The sequence below is a fragment of the Lepidochelys kempii genome, chromosome 1 (assembly GCF_965140285.1).
Source record: "Lepidochelys kempii isolate rLepKem1 chromosome 1, rLepKem1.hap1, whole genome shotgun sequence".
Lineage (NCBI taxonomy): Eukaryota > Metazoa > Chordata > Testudines > Cheloniidae > Lepidochelys > Lepidochelys kempii.
Window position 1 is genome coordinate 237596931 of NC_136380.1, and position 20887 is coordinate 237617817.

Here is a 20887-nt window from a genome sequence, read left to right on the forward strand (position 1 = left end):
CAATGTGAAAAAAGCTCTAAATCAAAACAAAATGTATTGTTCAATCCAAAATATGTTTTCTCAACTTTGTTCAACCAGGAAAAAAAAATAGGCAAAAATTGGTGGGGTAGAAAAAGTTTTTTTCAGTTTTTCATTAAAAGAAAAAAAAAAAGGAGGGAAAATTTCCACAGAAAATTTGAATAAAGCAAATGTTTTGTTTCTTTTAAAAATGTTTATGGAAAATACTTACAATTTTCTGATCAGTTCTAGAAATAATTGTCAAATTCCAAAATGAATGTGTCAAACTTTACATCTTTAGCAGTGCCAGGAGACCATCACTAGCCCTCAAGCAGTGAGGATATCTATTTTACATTCCCTCCAAAAGATGGCATCTCTAGCAGCACAGAGGAAAGATACTCTCACTTGAAAAATTCCTCTTTACGGTGCACCCACAGTCTTCGTGAATGCCTCTGATCAAGTACTGACCAAATATTAAGGCTGCTTATTCTGACAGATATGATCTCAGGTAGTAATTTCATCAGAAGGCTGCATACTCTAATACTGTACAAACCATTAATCCATTACGGCTTCACAGAAGACAAACAGGCTGAGTTTTGTGTAAACTTGCTTCTGTCTGTCTATAACCTGGATCACAATAAACCCACAATGTCAAATCTTTATTGACTTGAATAATTATATTCTCTATTTTATGGGAACATGCTGTTGTGCAGACAGGTGGGAAGTCTAGAAATGATCATCTTTCCCCATCACAAGTTACAATTAATAACAGAAAAAAGTTTAATAAAAATAACTTAAAAAGACAATACAAACAGCATCACCAGGATTTAACCTGTTTGAATACTAAGATGCCAACAAGTTCTGACAGGACCTCACTAAAATCAGTAAGGTGCAGTTCCGAAGGGTACATTACAGAATGAATTCTGCAGTGCTTATGAAATTAAGGGTGTAGCCAGAAAAAATACAAAAGCCTTCAACTGAAAAAGACTGACACTTTTCTGGCATAAATAAAAGGGTGTAGACAAGCAGATAGGCAAAAATCTCTTAGAGATCTATAATGCTCCTCAATACCTCAAACAGATTTTCTTTGAGGAAAATTCTGATTCAGTAAAGCCCAAGCTTGCAAATAGCCTTATACAGAGGAATGGTTCAAATTCATACCATGAGGGTGTTTTCAAGAGCACGCGGAAGATGCATAAGGTGTATGAGGGATAGATTGGAATTAGCAACTATTAATTTCTTTCATGTTTACCAAATTGTTGCCATAACTAGAGCTGAACAGAGCTCATGGGATAAACAACTTCTTCCAAGGGGGAGGAATTCCACAGACCATAGGTGCCTCCTGCTCATGGCACTTGCATGCTCACCTCTCTGCTATGCACAAAGATACTTTGCTCTTTCCTGCAGCTGAGGATGTAGGTGCTCTTTATACAATTGAGTTATTATTTAATTTATTTATTTGTAATGAATTTGAAAAATGCTGGAATGACCAGCCTGATGTCTAAAATCCTAGGTTTATCCAGAATACAAGTACAATTGGTTAGCAGCTATAAACTATCCTGGCATTGATCTGGTCACCATACCCTAGACCTGACCAGAACCATCTCTAAAAAAACTTGTCTATACAGAAAACTTTTCCAGAATAGCTATTCTTGATTTATTCAGGAACCAGAGTGTCCACCCCTGGAGTTAGAGTGCCTTATTTTGAATTATCTTAAATTCACTTTGGAAGCAGATTGAGCTAATTTGGAATAAGATACACTGAGCTAATCTGGAATTGTCAATCGGCTTTAAATTTGCAGTTTACCTTATTCTGGATCAACTGTCATGTATAGACAAACCCTAAGCATGAAAAGCATGAAGGGCTTCTACATTCTTAACATCCATTCAGTTCTCAGAAACTCAGATCATACTGCAATGAAGAGAGATACATACAAAAAAATTTAAAATTTTATTTTGCAATATGAACATCAGTCTGAGCAAATAAACGGAGACCATTTAGTTAAATCACATAAGACATCAAACACCAATCAGGCAGTAGCAATTTTCAGTCACTACTAGTCTGGTCTGATTTGAACTAGGGGGACTAAAGATGGATGGTTGTTTGCCCCCATTACCATTTTACTAAATCCCTTAAATTATATCATTAACATAGCAGCACCAGAGTTTATTAAAGAGGGTCAGAAATGTTACAGACAAACCTAAATTTGCAGCTTCACCGTGGTGCTTTCTTTCTTTTTTTCAGCAGGAGAGGGAGATTAAGGACAACCTCTAAAAGGAGCTCAATCCACTTTGCCTTTTAAAATGCCCACTATAACGGACTATATTTTCTAATCTGTGAAAAAAATAATGACTATTTTATCTCTAAGATGAATTGGAGACAATATAATGATCTATATAGACTTTGAAACACTTGCATTTGCTTTACTTACAGCAACTGTCTTATGCTATAAATTAAGAAATGAATTCTTTAACATTAATTCAAATGGAAGAAGAATGCGTATTTTGCTGATTTTTATTTTTTGTATTAATGTCTAAAAGAAACATCTTTACCTCTGACTGGAGTTTCTACATTTTGAAGTGAATTCTAAAAAGACAAGAAAAAAATCATGAGTATTTATAATACAGAAAAGACTGAACATCAGCTTTAATTGATGTGGGAAATGGTATTGGTCAGGCATGGAGATTTCCTATGGGAACTGCGTGGAGTTGGGGCAAAAGGGAGAAGCATAGATCATGAGAGGAACGTACTGGATTTTGACTCAGGAGATCAGGGTTTGGTTTCTGTTTGTATCACAAGCTTCCTGTATGATCTTAGGCAAGTCACTGAGGGTACATCTACACAGCCCACAGCAATGAGTCTCAGAGCCTGAGGGGACAGATTCAGCCTTCTGGGGCTTGCTCAACAATAGCTGTGTAGCCGCTGTGGCTCAGGCTGGAGGTTGGGCTCTGAAGCCGAGGGGATCACAATATCTTCTCTCCCCCACCCTTTGCATGTCTTGTCTATTTCTATAAGTTATTCTATGTAGACAGATGTCACAACCCACACAGAGCCGCATTAACTTTTCCAAATGGGGTGCCTAAAAGTTAGGCTCCCAATTCCTAGCTAGATAGCTAAATCGGAAGCTTGATTTTCTACAAGTGCTGAGCAGACAACATCTCCCACTTCCTTCACTGGGAGGTGCCTGGTGTTCAGAACCTCTGAAAGATCAGACCAATTATTTATGTGCATAGATAATTTAATAGACGATTCTTTAAAATTTAATTTTAACCAGCTGTGCCACCAAGTCCTCATTTGCCATAAGCACCATTCATAAGTTAATATTTACCAAGATGCTATAAATGCTGAAATATAAAGCTGAAACATAGACAAATGCCTATATAAAGTTAATACTGCAGTATGGCATTGGTTTGTTTCTTAACAGCACCCTGTTGGAACCCTCACCCTACTGAAGAGTCAATTATTCCCTTATACTCATTAATCCCTTTGCTGTTGATCAGGGAGACCACACTTTAGTTGTCCCTGAATTCAGCAGGATCCTTTTAAATGCTCTAATTCATTCAAAGCTGACATATACAAGCAGTAGTAGTACCCAGCTAGTTAGGCAGCGCTCAGCTGGTTAGTATGCATGGAAGTCCAATGCTTACTTGAGGGAAGAAAAAGCGTACTGGTTTGAGATGTTTTCTCACAATCTTTACACAGTGAAACAAATGAGAACAGAGACCTTTGTTTTATTCTCTTGCATTTTGTAAAGTAAATAATCTTTCTGGAACAGCTCTGATAATTTCAACATACTGTAGCCCATTTAATATATAATGGATTAGTGCCTGTTCTGGCAGGATTTGGTCTCCTAAGACGTTTTGTGAATCACAGTAAAAGAGAGCGTGAGAGAGGGATAAAAAACATTAATTGTACAGCAGGCCCAGAATTTTCCTTGAATAGATTTTAAAAATTCCCAGGGTCAGGATGTCTGGAAGACTGGATGAATCTTTTAGAGAGAGACACCGTCAGTTCATGCAGAAACTATCACGGATGCCAGCTTCTTTCATAATCTCCCAACCACAGTACGGGAGCTTTCATGGCAATGAGGGTGATTTAAATAAAGACACAGGGTTGGAAGAAATGTAGGCACTATTATAAATAAATGTTGATGGCATAGATAGAAGCACAGCAAGATATGCAAAAATACATTACCATATGTAATTTACCTTGGAAGGAGCAGGCAGCAGTTTCCCTGGGGGTTAGTGTGTGCAGGCAACCCGCCAATTGGATGTGTAAAAAGTATTTCAAACAAAACCACAATACACAGTATTCTAAAAACCAGGAAACCATGTGAGAAAGGAAATAGAAATGTTCTTCTGGCATCTCTCTATTTCCTGGTGTATAATCCTGCAGCACAAGGAATGCAGCAAGTAGCTATGCAAATTTCATTTGAGTAATGGCACCAAAATTGGAAAAAGGATGATCCTTGAACCAGTTACACATCCTGATTTCAGGCTTTCAATAGATAGGGACTTATACCCACAGAACCCGACAGGAAAGCTACACTACTTTGGCTGCTATGTTGATGGGTACTACAGAAACACCTAAATCAGACATATTAGATAGGTAAGTGGTCCATAGATCCCGAAGAATCAAGGGGAAAAAATGTGTCACCGGTAGCCAAAAAACACTGCACCGTATTTTTATGGGGCCAAAACTCCTACTTAGGACTTCAATGTGAGTTTTGCTTGAATAAGGACTGGAGGAGTTGGCCCATCATCAAATATCAAACTGCTGAATACTGATTCAGGTAACACATCTAAATATAGAGATAGATATGATGAGCTAAGTTATACCTCCTGAAGATCTGGCTCATCATTTATCCACACCTGCATCTGTACACATATTATACATATATATATAGGAAATTATACTAGAAAACTGAGTTGAACTTGAGTTGCTATACGTGCAACAAAATGTCTGTCTGCTTTTATTTCATGTATAATTCAGCTGCCCCTGGATGAGAAGCAGCTCCTTTTGCAGCAACCCTGAACGTTTGAGGGGCTGCCCAAGTCTAATTAGCTAGTGCATTGAAGTCCTAAGTAGGAGTTTTGGCCCCATAAAAATACGATGCAGTGTTTTTTGGCCACCGGTGACACATTTTTTCCCCTTAATTCTTCGGGATCTATGGACCACTTACCTATCTAATACGTTTGATTAATTCACGGGAAGGACAGCGAGCCAGGCCAGCTGACCGAGCCGGAAAGGATCTGTTGACAGAAGAGAAATCTCATCAGCATGAAACTACTTTTTTGCAAAGTTTGTATCAATCTAGATGTTCTATTCAGGGCTAGGGAGAAAGTATTTTATCAGAAAAGAACCCACAGAAAAGAATACCGTCTTTCTAATGTTCAGACTGGACCATAACAGATGAGTAAACACCACCACCACCAATTTATTACTTGCTTTACAGCGGCACTTAGAGATCCGAGCTGAGACCGGGTTTCCACTGGGATAGGTGCCGTGCATGCAGATAATAAGAGGCAGCTCTTGCCCTGAAGAACTCATGATTTAATGAGACGAGACAGGAAAAAGGATTATTATGACTGTGCCCATTTCCAGTATGGCAAACTTGAGCACAGAGAGACTGTGTTACCTGGTTAACATTACAGAGGATGTCTCTGGCAGAGCAGTGAACTGAGCCAGTGCTGGGAGTACAAGAGAAACCCATCACAGGGACATGTGAACTAGAGTTCTCGCTACAGAACAGTTTATGCTTTGGGTTCTCTCACCTAAGTGCTGAATTGCCAACCAATCCAGTTTACAGTTTTACAGGACCTGGAACTAACCCCGAAGAAATGCAGAGCCCAAGCTTTCAATGGATTTCATTCACTAACAGAAACTTAAGACTCATGCAAAAAGACCTGCAATCATAGCTCTTCCCCCCTTCTCCCCAGTTCATTGCTGCGTTTAGGATGCAGTTTTCCGATTAGAAGTATCCAAGGCAGGCCATGATTTGGATATTTCTGTCTCTGGTTTCAAATGGAATATCTGAAAACTGATTCTGACAAGTTAGGCAAGCCTGACCCAAACTGGATGTAGGTTGCTTCTTAGGATTTGGGTTCAAGAGTGCTGATGAAATAAAGGGAAAGTGGCTTTCATAACCAGAATCTCCCTTCGTCTGGGGAGGAATCCATTTCCCAATTCAGTACCAATTTGAAAAAATCAGTTTCAGCCTCTTTCCTTTTTATACTCTTTAGTTCATTTCTAAAAGACCAATTATCCCACAATTAGCCCTTTCCCCATCCCAAAGAACTGGGTTCCTCGGCCATCTGTTTATTAAGTGCATGGCACTGAAGAAAATACTGTGTTCAGGAGGAAGATTTTTATCTCTGTCCCCAGAAATGGTAGATGGATTCTACAGATGAGAGTCAATACACCTTGTCATAAACTGCTGTAGTTTTTTTTATTATTTCTCTACTGCATTTGTCACCTGAAATACCAGAAGACTATTCTTGTGAATATTTGTATTTAAATTAACACCACACCAGAGGATGTGTGGTATTTGACAGACCTGTTTAGATTGGAAGCTACACATGACAGTGATTTATACACTTATCAGTGAAGCACCAAACGTATTCAGAGTGCTATATAAACTAGACTTAACAACAATGAACAATGAACCAGAAGGAATGCTAGGGAAGAAATTAAAGGAAACCAATTGGTCTGACTTACCGTGAGAAAATTGAGCTATCCACTCTTATGGCATAGTCTAGGACAGAGGTGGGCAAACTGTGGCCCAGTCCTGCCTGGCCCCTGAGCTCCCGGTCAGGGAGGCTAGCCCCCGACCCCTCCCCCGCTGTCTCCCCTCCCCCGCAGCCACGCCACCATGTGGGCAGCACTCTGGCCCGCCACTCCTGTCGGGCAGCATGGCGGCGTGGCTGGCTCCAACATGGTAAGAGGGCGGGGAGCGCGGGGGTTGGACAAGGGGCAGGCAGTCCCGAGGGGCAGTCAGGGGACAGGGAGCAGAGGGCGGTTGGATGGGGTGGAGGTTCGGGGGGGGGGGCAAGTCAGGGAATGGGGAGCAGGGGGAGTTGAATAGGGGGTGGGGTCACGGGGAGCGGTTAGGGGCGGGGATGTGGATGGGGTCATGGCAGTCAGGGGACAGGGACCTGGAGCATGGGGTTGGATAGGCAGTAAGATCCTGGGGGGGCTGTTAGGGGGCGGGGGTGTGGATAGGGGTTGGAACAGTCAGGGGATGGGGGGGTTGGGTAGGGGTGGGGTCCTGGGGGGGCGGTTAGGGGTCAAGGAGCAGGGGGAGATGGGATGGGATGGGTCGGGAGTTCTGAGGGAGGTAGTCAGGGGGCAGGAAGTGGGAGGGGGCGGATAGGGGGTGGATAGGGGGCGGGGGCCAGGCTGTTTGGGGAGGCACAGCCTTCCCTACCCGGCCCTCCATAAAGTTGTGCTGAAGTACGAATTTCATTAATGTGAGAAACCATTAGCAAGACTAACCCACAGTGATTAATGGCCTCATTTTCAGTAGTGCGGAGTACCTGCATTCCCCAGATACTGACTTAAAATGGAGCTTTGAGTGCTCAGAACCTCTGCTAACCTAATCCTACATGACTTGCTCAAGGTCACACAAGAATTTTATGGCAGAGCTGGGAACACAATCCAACTATCCTATGTCCAAGTTCAGTACCTTACCCACAAGACCGACCTTTTATTGCTTTCTAGTCATACGTTTCATTGCTCACAACCTTTTCTCTTTTTAAGCTGCCTCTTCCTAATATTCACCTCTGAGAAAATAAGTAGCAAGGCAGTATCTCGACTCATCATCTTGATCAATGAAGAAATGAATGATACCTACTTAAGTTATGGTGTCCAAGAGGGAATAGGACATCAGCACTTCAGGCCAACCTTGTAAAGGTTTCAGTGCATCCTTTACCTGTGTTTTTCCCAGTGGCACTGAACGGAGTTTCTTGACTGCATCAGTAATAGCCCTGGTTTCCACAGAACAGAGAAAGCTGCAGATTGCTTTAGCTTCTTCAATTACTTTATCCACTTTATGCTGTTGACGGCAAGGAGAAAAACCCCATTTAATAGAAAAACCTCACAAAAACCTTATCACTAAGTTAAACTGAAGTCTGTGGGTGCATCCAAAAATAAGTCTGGCACAAAAGACAAGACACCATACATAAACCCAGGAACTTTGCAGACCACTGAGGAGTAGCAAAGTCTTCAAGATAGCAGGTGCGAAACTCTATATGCCTTACATGATTCCTATAGAGCAGGGTGAAACTTTCCTAATGAAATCTTTAACAAGCCAGGCATCACCTGCTTCGGTGTTTGGTTACATACCTGAAAGAGTCAGGCCAGTTTCACCAAAGGTTTTGTGGAGGTCCAAGAACCTTTTGGCATATCTAAGCTAAGCTAAGCTTCTCGGACTAATTCCTTGTTTTGATTGAAAACTGTGACAAACTTAGCCTCTAAGATTGATTTTTAAAGCAAAACATGGTGGTTTAGCTGGGTTTCATTAAAAAAAAAACAACACAAATTCTGAACAAACAAGTTCTGTGGAAACTTGAACCGGATGACTTGGAAACTTCAACTGGATGAATTGGAAACTTCAAAAGCTTTTCACGAACCCTCAGAGTTAATGTCACTTTTTGTCTCCTACTCATACCAATGAGCCATTCTGCAGAGCCAAGTTCCTCCTTCCTAGAAGTACGGACTCCTTCAAGTAATTACCTCTGACACACGGAAAGGAAACTGAGTATTTTGCAACCTGTTTTTCTGCAAAAAATGTATAATTTCCAATCTATTAAATGTTCATGAAGATAAAGTCCAGACCTTTAAAATATTGTATTTTACAAGCCCATTGGCCAAATTACATGGTCTTTTACACAAACTGAGTTGTTCCAGATATATGATGTGTATTTAAGAATTTGTGACCCAAAAGAGTATATTATCCTTGAGTGGGTATCCGATGGAAGCTACTCAGGCATGAAATGTCACCTGATAGAACTCATGGCAGAAATTAGAGATGCAGCTGGAGATAATGATGGAATTAAATTGGGAATTTGAAGGCATAATGCAGGACAGGAGAGAGGAGGTGGTACAGACAACTCAAGATTTGTGGAATGAGGAGGAGACAAGTAGAAGATACAATGGCAAGGAAGAAAAGAAGGGAAGCCAGTCCCTACAGGAGAGAGAGAGAGAGAGAGATGACAGAGAAAACCAGAAACTGGAGTTTAAAGAAAAGTGAGGATGATGTATCGGGGACTACGACACAGAACAAAAGACAGATTCATTCCAACACCAGGATGAGACAGATCTATGTGGTTGGGGACTCCATACTCAGAAGAATCATCAGGTCTCTCACCAGACCAGATTCAGAGGAGAGCATGCTGTCTGCCAGCAGCAAGGATACGAGGTGTGGACATGAAGCTGATGAGGATCCGGATGGGAGCATAGATGAATCCACTGATTGTGCTGCATGTTGGGATGAATGACATTGCTCGATTTCCACTAGAATGTCTCAAGGATGAGTATACTTGGCTGGGTAAGGTGCTTAAAGAAGAGGAAACTTAGGTGATTTTCAGCTGAATTCTTCTGGTCCCTAGAGAAGAAGGTTGAAGACATGACAAGATAATGATAATCAACAGATGGCTCAAGGATTGGTTCTATGAGGAAGGCTTTGGGATGACTGACCATTGGAAGATATTCAGAGAAAGAAGAGACTCTTCTCAACTGATGGACTTCACATGAGTATTAAAGTTTTGGGACCAAGGCTGGCATGATTGATAAGAAGGCTTTTAACTAGGAGATGAGAGGAGAAGGTTGGGAGAGACTCATGAAATCTCCACGACTGGACTTCAATACACAGGAGGAGGAAAATCGGCTAAATGAAGATATAGTAAAGGATAATGGAACATCACAAAGTAAGAGTATCAACACCACAGAGAAAAAAATTACAAATATTGAGTGGAGTGGTAGACAAGTAGTTGTTACAGTTAGTGAAAGTATTATCTCTAATCCAGATAGAAAACTGGGTGAGGTCCTAGAGAAACAATGGAAATATTTGTACACTAATGTGAGGAGTGTAAATAAAATGGAGGAACTGGAACTACTGGGACAGGATCTTGGCCACATGCTCAGGATATAACTGATCACCATATTTGGGATTGGGAAGGAATTTCCCCCTGGGTCAGACTGGAAGAGACCCTGGGGATTTTTCACCTTCCTCTGCAGCATGGGGCATAGGTTACTTGCAGGTTTAAACTAGTGTAAATGGTGAATTCTCTGTAACTAGAAGTCTTTAAACCAGGATTTGAGGACTTCAGTAAATCAGCTAGAGATTAGGGGTCTATTACAGCAGTGGGTGGGTAAGGTTTTGTGATGTGCAAAGTGCAGGAGGTCAGACTAGATGATGATGATGGTCCCTTCTGACCTTAAAGTCTACAAGGAGGTCAAACCAGGTATTACAGGGATTACAGAAACCTGGTGAAAAGCACTCATAAGTTGAATACAGGTACTGAAGGGTATGTGCTGCTTAGGACAGATAGGATAGGATAGTGTTGTACATCAGTGAAAATTTGTTTGGGTCAAAATCACTTTATCCTGATTCAACCTCTTTTACAATTGTTGCCTAATGTTAGGGGGTTGCTATAGACCCCTAGGGTCACACTCATATGGATAGACATCTCTTCAAATATGATTAGAAAGATAAGTACTATTGGAAATTGTGTCATAATGGGAGACAAACATATTGGATATGGATTGAGAAATAAATGCTACTAATTATGTTAGGTCCCATTTATTCCTGGAAGTGATAGATGTCAGTTCCCTTCAAAATTGTCACTGTATCAATAAGAAGTGATGTAGTTTATTTTAGACTTGGTTTTGGTAAGTAGTGAAGACATCATAGAAGGTCATAGGAAATAATCTTGGATCAAGTGATGATGACTTGATTCAGTTTAAATTAAATGGAAGGATAATCAAAACCAGGTCATTAACTACGACTTTTTACTTCAAAGGGGCAGATTTTGGGAAATTCCTTTAATTTCCCAAATCAACTGCACTAAAGAGCTCAAGAACTTACATGTGGAGGAGGCTTGCAATTTCTTCAAATCAACAGTGCAAAAACTGAAAATTTGCATCACAAGCAAGGGGAAAAAACTTGTAGGTAAAGACTCCATACACAGGTAGATGAATACCCTCCTCAAAAAGGTTATTAGGAGTAAGCAGAGAGCCTAGAGGGAATGGAAAAGGGGACTGATCAGCAAAGAAAACTACACTGTGGAGATTAGAAAACGTAGGAATAAAATGAGAACTGCAAAAAGTCAAGAAGAAACAGATCTTGCCAAGGAAATTAAAATAAATAATAAGAGGTTTATTAGTTTCATAAATAGACAATAAAGAAGGATGAGGTTGGACCACTATGCAGTGTGAATGGGAAGAAGATTAAAGATAATCTAGGTATGGCACAAAAACTAAATAAATAAATTGCCTCTGTTTTCAATAAGGATAATAATATAGAACATGTGCAGGAAGGCAATAAGGCTCATGGGAATGAGTGTCTAGAAATAAAACTTATTTCATCTGAGGTGAAACAAAAACTTAAAGAGTTTAATACACTCAAATCAGGATGAAGGGATAATTTACATCCCAGAATACTGAAAGAATGAACACATGAAATTGCTGGTCTGGTAATAAGGATTTTTAATACAGCTGTATATTCAGACGTATTAATACCATATGACTGGAGAATAGCTAATGTTGAACCTATACTTAAGAAAGGGAAAAAGTGATTTGGGCAATTAAAAACTTGTTAGTCTAAACCTCAGTCGTATGCAAGGCTTTAGAACAAATTATGAAGGAAACAATAATTAAATTAATGGGATAAACAAAAAGGGACATAATGCAATGAGGGTTTACTGAAGTTAGATTGTGCCAAACTCACCTTTTCTCTCTCTTTGAGAAGATAGCTGATTTTTTTAGCTAATGGAAATGTAGTAGATCTAATATCTTTGGACTTCATTAAACAATTGACACAGTACCACATGAGAAATTATTAGTTAAATTTGAGCAGACTGTATTTTCCAAATACAAGAAAAGTAAAGTGGGTAAAGAACTGGCTAAAGGGGAGAAGGCAGTGGGTTGTGCGAAAAGGTGAATTATCAGACTGGAGGGAAACTTACTACTGGAGTTCCTCAAGCACTGGTCTTGGGAACAGTATTATTCAATTTTTTATTAATGATCTTGACACAAAAACTAGGAGTACGCTATTAAAATTTGCAGATGATACAAAGTTGGGAGGCATCGTCATTACAGAGGAAGATCAGAATATTATGCAGGAAGATCTGGATAATGTTGAAGATGGGAGTGACAGAAATGGGATGAAATTCAATAGTATAAAGTGCAAAGTCATTCATTTAGGGTCTAATAATATGAATTTCTTCGACAAGCTGGGGGCTGGAAATGGCAGAGGACAGAGACCAGAGTGTGTGGGTTGATCACAGGATTACTATGAACCACCTCTGTGATGAGGCTGTGAAAAAGACAAAGGTGATCCTACGAAGAGCCAGGCAAGTCGTTTCCAGGAGAGAGAGAAAAATATTAATGCCATTTTACAAGGCATTGGTAAGACCTCATTTCGAATACTGTGTGCAAGTCTGGTCACCCATGTTCAAGAAAGATGAATTTAAACTAGAACAAGTACAGCGAAGAGCTCTTAGGATGATCCAGGGAATGGAGGAACCAGTTTAACAGGAGACTGGAAGAGCTTGGCTTGTTTAGTATTGCAAAAAGAAGACAGAGGGGATATAGTTGCTCTATACAAATACATACAGGGTAAATATCAAGGATGGCGAAGAGCTATTTAAGCTAAGAGACAATGATGGCACAAGAACTGATGGATACAAACAGGTCATGAACAAATTCTGGCTGGAACTTGAAGAATGTTTCTAACCATCAGAGGGGTGAGATTCAGGAACAGCCTCCCAATAGGAGGTGGGAGGGCAAAACAACTTTAGGAGAGCACTAGACAAATGTATGCGTATGACTGTACGACAGGGTTGCTTGTAATGGTGAGGCACAGGGCTTGGCAGCAGCCCTGGGGCTCACTTCAAGTTAACATGTTTCGTTCCTAAAAGCTCATTGTTCACGGTTTCAGCCAGCCCCCTGCAGGAGTCAGGAAGCAACTTCCCCTCTCCCAGTTTATTCTCATTTTTTTGTTTTATGTCCTACCTCTGAAGCATCAGGGATGGCCATGGCTGGAGATGGGGCACTGGAGTGGGGGGCAGGGCTCTGGGGTGGGGTGCCATCAGTCTCTTCCTCAGGAGCTTGATTGCCTACTTCTTGCTCACATGCTATGGATCTAACTCATCACCATATGTGGGGTTGGGAAGGAATTTTCCACCAGATCAGATAGGCAGTGACCTTAGGTGTTTATTTTGCCTTCCTCTGCTGTTTGTAGTGTGGGTCATTTGCCAGGATTACCTGGGTATATTTCAGGTAGTCATTTCCTTGCCATTGCGGGGGCTTCAGGCATTGGTGCTCCTTCCTACTCTCTGTCTGTGGCACACAACAGTCTAGTGTCCTGCAGGCTGAAATACGGTGGTCTAATATAGGTTGTTGGCTTTAGGGCGTGGGTGCTGGGTGGTTTTGGTGGCCTGTGATATTCAGATTAGATGATCTGGTTGTCCCTTCTGGCCTTAAACTCTATGACTCCAGGAATCTAAAAGGGGATCTCTGTAAATACTACATACTCTATATTGGGGAGAATATTTAAAATAATTAACATGGATTCCTTCTTTATTTGTACTACTGACCGCCTTAAAGACAGAAATACATTCCCCGAGCAAGCAAAAACTCTCCTCCTAAAATATTCTCTATGTCTCTGTACTGATAACATTCCTTTCAGTGAGCTACAGTGTGTTTATGTGCTGATAAAATTACTTTTGTAACTCATCCATTTCTATGGCCGAAAGGGAAAAATTGCCCCTAAAATAAACTTTTTTATTTCTAAGCTGAAGGCCTGTAACTGAACTGTAACAAGAAGGTTAATATCTATCATTAATGCAAATAAATAAATACATGGAATAACTATCACTGGTCTAACTCCCCTGACTTAATTAGAGCAGGGATATATTGGGCACACTCTCTCACAGAATTTTGAAAAATAAAATGAACACACTGTTTAAAAGAAAATATGGCCTTAGGATTGAAGGGGAAGGAAATTGCTTATGGTTGTTTGTGTTCGCTAACAAACTTTGGAGCTTCCTTCAGCCTTAAATTGATTCATCACTTTCTAACCTGTCCCTTTTTAATTATTGCATTTTCCTTTCTTCCTCCTTTCCCCTCCCCCCATCATGTTGATTTTTAAATTAAATGCTTGCAGATTTTCCTCTCTGTATGTACAGAGTACACATAACCATACTGGCGGGAGCTGCTAAAATGGGACAGCTTTGTCACCACCTTAACAATGACAAAACCAGAGGATTATGTGGGTTTTTTTATTGTACGGACCTGGAGAATATTACTATTTTTCTTTTCCACATGTGGATATGAATTTGTAACACAGGGGACTTTATCTCTACAGACACACGGACACACAGGAGTTTTCAGAGTAATACATTATCACTGCAGACACACAAGGCTAATCCATGAATAGGGTGATGGCTGTACTTCCTCTGGAGGAAAACTATCTTGTTTAACATTTTCAGAATACATTGTGGATTCCTATAAAAAGCACGTTGGAAAGTTTTGAAGAGTGTTTGCATTTCCATGATATAACGTGCCGTTAAGTGTGAAGCAAGACATTTTATAAATAGGTATGGTTTATGGACTTGGTACTCCCAAGGCGTGGGTCTTATTGCCTTAAGGGACAAAGATATGAAAAATATTTTAAACTAGATATGACTGATGATAGATTTTTCTCTCATCATCTCTCTTTCCAGACAGACATTTAATACCTGGAGAGTCTTCCCTTTCCATATATAGATATATCACATTGATTTCGCCTTAATGGACTTAACACAGAGACACTCATTTTTCTGTAGATATTATGGGAGGCTTTTGTTCTAAATGTCCTAAAATTCAGGAGGAATTAAAGTCAACATAATGTACATGTTTTATTTTACTGAAAATATTTAAATACTACTATTTAATAGGTTTCAGAGTAGCAGCCGCGTTAGTCTGTATTCGCAAAAAGAAAAGGAGGACTTGTGGCACCTTAGAGACTAACCAATTTATTTGAGCATGAGCTTTCGTGAGCTACAGCTCACTTCATCAGATGCATAAAGTGGAAAGTACAGTGAGGAGATTTTATATGTACATACAGACCATGAAAAAATATACATTGTAAGGAGAGTGATCACTTACAATGTATATTTTTTCATGGTCTGTGTGTACATATAAAATCTCCTCACTGTACTTTCCACTTTATGCATCCGATGAAGTGAGCTGTAGCTCACAAAAGCTTATGCTCATATAAATTGGTTAGTCTCTAAGATGCCACAAGTACTCCTTTTCTTTTTACTATTTAATAATATAACTTTTGGAGGATATTTTGATGCTTAAATAATTTCTATAATTAAAACACCATCCCACTGTGGAACATCCCCTTTATCAAAAGTTAAACAAAAAGTTTCTTTACAGGCTAACTGGAATTTTATTCAAAATTACAAGAGATGATTCGGGCGATCAGAATGGCTAATGTTTAGGGCATTAATTCTGTGGAAATGCTCCATACATGTTTGGTCAAACTGCATCTCTTGTGCCAAATATTCCATACTTCTATCTTTCTGATTTTCATTTTGTAATAGCAGCATCTAGCTTGCAGGGCATTTACTGTACATTAATAATAGCAAGGACTACAGTTCTGCCATGGATCTCACTTATGGATTCCACAACTTTGGAGTTTTTCAACAAATACTCATGACTTACGGGATTTGAAGATGTGGGTATGTAAAATGACTGAAACAAATTTACTGAGGACCTGGAGATCTGCCACCTTAAAACCAGAGCTGGAGGCCAGACTAAGGTCTGAGTTCAGCAAAGCACTTAACCACATGTTTAATGTTAAGCAAGTACCTAAGTCCCACTGGCTTAAAGTTAAGTGCTCTACTGAATAGGGATGGACTTACCCTCCTAACTTCCTGCACTGCTGCAAGCTAAACAGGCAGATTCCATGACCACTTCATAACTTTTTCAGGCCAGCTACCATAACAATTAATTCTAATAGTAGTTTTTATGTGCATGGAAAATTTCACATACACAGCCCAATTCTCTGCTGTGTTACAATGGAGTTACAACTCGCCTAAAACTGGTGTAACACAGTGAAGAATAAAGACAACACAACTGTAGTTTCAGGTAAGGATTGTGAACTCAACAAGGCACAAATTTAGGCCCTGATCCTGAGGTAAACTGTGGCCATATCAACACTGCAAAAACACTGTTTTTAACATCTGTTAACTAACTCATGCTAAAATTTAAGTATCATGAGTTTACGCTAGGGTAAACTACAAATATTTGTAGACTGCAACAAATGATTGCGTGGTGTCCAGTGTCGTGGTGTCTAGTCTTCAGGTTTGTTTAGCCTTTGATGGCTAGGAACTCCAGGTAAAAATCTTACGAGAAGGGATGCCCCAGGGATTTTATATAGGTGCAGAGGTCTGCCTACACAGTATATATTGCAGGATATGGAGATTGGAGTGCAGTTAATTGTGTGATTAATGTTGTGCATAGCTCCTTTCCAATTTAGAACCCTTTTTGCTTTGGTGCTAATCCCGCAAGCACACATGTATAACTGAACTTAATGGAACTTCTCACATAAATAAAAGTCTAAGAGGCTGCAGTACTGGGGTCTCAGAGCATAGTCCCGTAAACACTTAGACACGTGCCTAACTTCACAAACATAAGTACTTCCACTGAGTTCAAAGGAACACTGCTCATGTGTGTTAAATTAAGCAAATGCCTATGTGTTTTCCGGATCAGGGCCTTAGTTTGAAATTGCTGTGTAGTTTCGGTCCTGAATTGCTGATCTATGAACGCCATTATGGGGCTGCATTGCACATATCCCCTTGCACTAGAACACAGCCCAGGCTGCAATTGAACAGATGATGGGATCCTGCAAAAGAAAAGTCTCAAGGATTTTCACACAAAGGTAATTTTTTGCAGGAATTATTGGTAATTTTTCATAATTCAGAATGGAAATATCCACTGCACAAAAATATCTTGAAAAAGTGAAAACTGGGGCGGCGAGGGATTAGTACCCTAAAACAGAATGGAGATTTTTGGTGGTGTGTGTTTTGTTTTGTTTTCTGGCGCGTAACATTTTGCAAGAGAATTCCTTACTTTAACACAACTAGTTAAACTCTACTGCATCAAACTGTAATAGCTTCAAGTTGCTGCAGGAGTATATTCTGTGATCTAACAAGGTCTTGTGCTTTCTTTCATTTCCCAAATCATAAATGAAAAAAGGAAGAACTAGTTCAACCAAAAATAAGATGAGTCTGCACCACCTCCAGAAACTCAGCTGAACCTATTATTTGTCTTCTTCATTCTCTCCCAAATTATCTGTCATTGAAACATGTATCTTCATTTTGGGGTTAGATTCTGCCTACAGTTGGGACTGGCTAAAATTAAGCTTTTCTGGTGGCGTTTACAGTTGAATTGGAACCCCCTCAAGTTTTATGTTTAAACCTGATCCTGAAAAACTCAAACTCATGTCTGACTTTATGCATGTGATAGTACCACTGAAATACATGTTTAAGTGTTTGCAGAAGTGGGGGGAGGGGCAAATTATGCAGATTCAAGTGATTACAATAAAACTAGATCCAAATATTTGGGTGCTAACTGAAAATGAGCCGTGGATCCTTTTATTATTCCCTAACACTAGGAAATAGTTACCATGAATGTTTTAATCTTGTAGCATTTATCATAATTTAGATGTCATTAATTTTAGTTAAGAATTTCCACACCCTTTCCAAAACAGGTTAAACAGCTTTTATTAAGAGTCCTCTTTAATTCACTTTGAGGCAGATTAATCTAATAATTAGAGACTTTTCACAAGTAAGCTAATGCTTTTCTGGCAAAACAGGCTGAGAACAAATACCTCATTTTGCAATAGATATTCCACTTGACCTCCATATTTCATAATAAATGTAACAAGGTTCTTCCTGGAAATTAAAAAAATAAAATCAACATTCAGTTAATAGTAGGTAGAAAAAGAAAGTGGGCATTATTTTTACCTCACATTATAAATCAGGAATAACTTCAGTGGCCACGGTGATTTTACATTGATGTAAATATGAATTCAGAATCAAAACAAGTGCTTATGTAGATTTCAAGGAATATTGGACATGACACTTCACTACCCTTTTGTAGTCACTTACCCTTGCACAAAGTAGGTTTAAAGTGCTACTTCTCCAACCTGGTGGCATTTTATACCTACTTTTTACAAACTTAAGGCCCCAATTTAGCAAACCACTTAAGCAACTGCCTAAAGCTAAGCATATGCTTAAATCCCATTGACTGTGCGTGTTTAAACTTAAGCGTGTCCTTAAATGCTTTTTTGAATAGAGATGGACTTAAGTGCTTTGCTGCCTAGGGTCACAAAATAGGGTGGAAATCTATGGCTAATCAAGCCCTACATCTGCAAAACAACTGGAAATAATTCTGAATTTTATAAACTCTGAACCAGATCACCAGTGTAGAAAAGTACATTTTTAAAAAGGGACAGTGTTGAAATAATAATACATTTAAATAATTACTTATATTTCTAATATTTACACATTTAGTTTTTTCAAATTCTTTCAGTTTGAATGATTGCCCTTACTTTCTAACATTTAAGCTGTGGCTTTACTGTTCTACTCCATTCAGTCTGGACTTGGGAAACTGATATAACCCACATAAACCTAGTGTAGATCTCTATCCCCTGAGTCTGCTCCTGCCTCAATCCTGCAATTTGTTTTGCTCGTGTATGTATCATAGTAGAACCAACGCATATCCAGGGATCCAATGACATTAGCAGATCAGGTAATATAGAACAACAGTTTTGCAACATAAGGCAGCAAAATGTGAGAACCACTCTCAAATGTTGATTTCTACTCAAACTTCAACATGATAATGCAGAGTAATATACTACACAGACTACAACATTCAATTTTTTAATTTCCTGATAGCTGTACTTCTTGTGGAGTGCTGCCAGGTTTCCTTTCCAAAAGGCCATTTATTAATATGCTGATAAAAAAAACTATATTTAACTACTCCCATCAGATTAGCCAGCATGTTGTATTTAACAGCATCTTGATGTTGAGGAATATGGGCCAAAATTAGCCCTGGTGTAAATGAATACAATTCCACTGATGTCCAGGGATTTACACCAAGTTTGAATTTCACTCTGGGTGCTCATTATAGTGAGGGATGGAGGCGTAGCACCTACCCGTGGATATACTGATTTGATTCATTAGCTACCCACTTGCCTATAAGAGCAACCTGCTGATTTGCAAGGGTAAGATATCAGCTCATTCTCTTCACTTCTTCCCAGGCCAGCTGATAGCAACTAAAGAAGTCATGGATTCATTATTCTCCATGAGACCTAGTAGAGGGTGACCATCTTAACCAATTTGGCTCCTGGGACAAAAATGTTATTTCATTCTGCCATATCCTGACACAAATATCACACTGTGGCATTTCATTATGATGGGGCTGCCCACACAAAAATTGCTATTAAGAATAGCAATGTAGGGCATCCTGGAAATAAATCACATTACAAGATAAGTCTTCTCTGCAGAGTTACCTCCAGTGATACAAGTCCCATCCACACACAAAACCCTTTAACTCAATTCTGTTAGTGCTTTCAATTTGAGTTGGATGGCTTTAGAAGTAGTAGAGGCTACATGCTGAATAAGTGCAACACCTCAGCTACTGACACAATTACTGCAGATCGTATGCTTGCAGCGTGGCCACTCACACATGAGCTTAGTTAACTCAGGAGGAGTTAGCTACACTCCAATTAATTCTGCAGTGAAGACATAGCCTAAAAAGGTCACTGATAAATCTCCTTCTGGCATAGGTAGCAGGAAAGGAAACCTTTGTTTATTAATAAGTGGGTTAAGAGCCAGTCCAGGAAAAATACAGGAGGGGAAAGAGAAGCAGACAGTAAATAAGCATTTTGTTTTTTTATGAAGTGATTGGTGTTTGAAAGAAACTAAACAGATCCTTTGAAAATATCCCATATAGTTCAAGGTGACCTTGAGCAAGTCACCTCACCTCTCTGTGCCTTATTTTCCCATCTGTAAAATGGGAAATGTGATGTTTATCTTCCTTTATAAAGCACTTTGAGATATATGGATGAAACACACTATCAGAGTCAATTATATAAAAGCTAAATATTCCTCACTCCTTCAAAAGTTGCTCAGTGAAAGTTGAGGGAGAGCTAGCTCTGCTGATATGGGGAAAGCGGTGGACGTGATCTAGCTTGACTTTAAAAAGCATTTGATATAGTCTCCCACAGTATTCTTGCCAGCAAGTTAAAAAAGTATGGATTGGATGAATGGACTATAAGGTGGATAGGAAGCTGGCTAGATCATCGGGCTCAACGGGTAGTGATCAATGGCTCCATGTCTAGTTGGCAGCTGGTATCAAGCGGAGTGTCCCAGGGGTTGGTCCTGGGGCCGGTTTTGTTCAACATCTTCATTAACGGGTGATGGGATGGATTGCACCCTCAGCAAGTTCACGGATGACACTAAGCTAGGGGGAGAGGTAGATATGCTGGAGGGTAGGGATAGGGTGCAGAGTGACCTAGACAAATTGGAGGATCGGGCCAAAAGAAATCTGATGAGGTTCAACAAGGACAAGGGCAGAGTCCTGCACTTAGGAAGGAAGAATCCCATGCAC

The 20887-nt window shown here is 39.8% G+C and overlaps 1 protein-coding gene across 1 annotated transcript in view; it reads right to left on the reverse strand.

The window, feature by feature from the left end:
* Positions 1 to 20887, reverse strand: part of PIK3C2G (phosphatidylinositol-4-phosphate 3-kinase catalytic subunit type 2 gamma) — a 278262-nt gene that overhangs the window by 225327 nt on the left and 32048 nt on the right. The window contains exons 7-9 of the mRNA XM_073335036.1: positions 18102 to 18165; positions 7929 to 8051; positions 2551 to 2584 (exon numbers count right to left, since the gene is read on the reverse strand). Of these exons, the coding sequence (XP_073191137.1) occupies positions 2551 to 2584; positions 7929 to 8051; positions 18102 to 18165 (221 nt within the window). The remainder of the gene's footprint in view (positions 1 to 2550; positions 2585 to 7928; positions 8052 to 18101; positions 18166 to 20887) is intronic.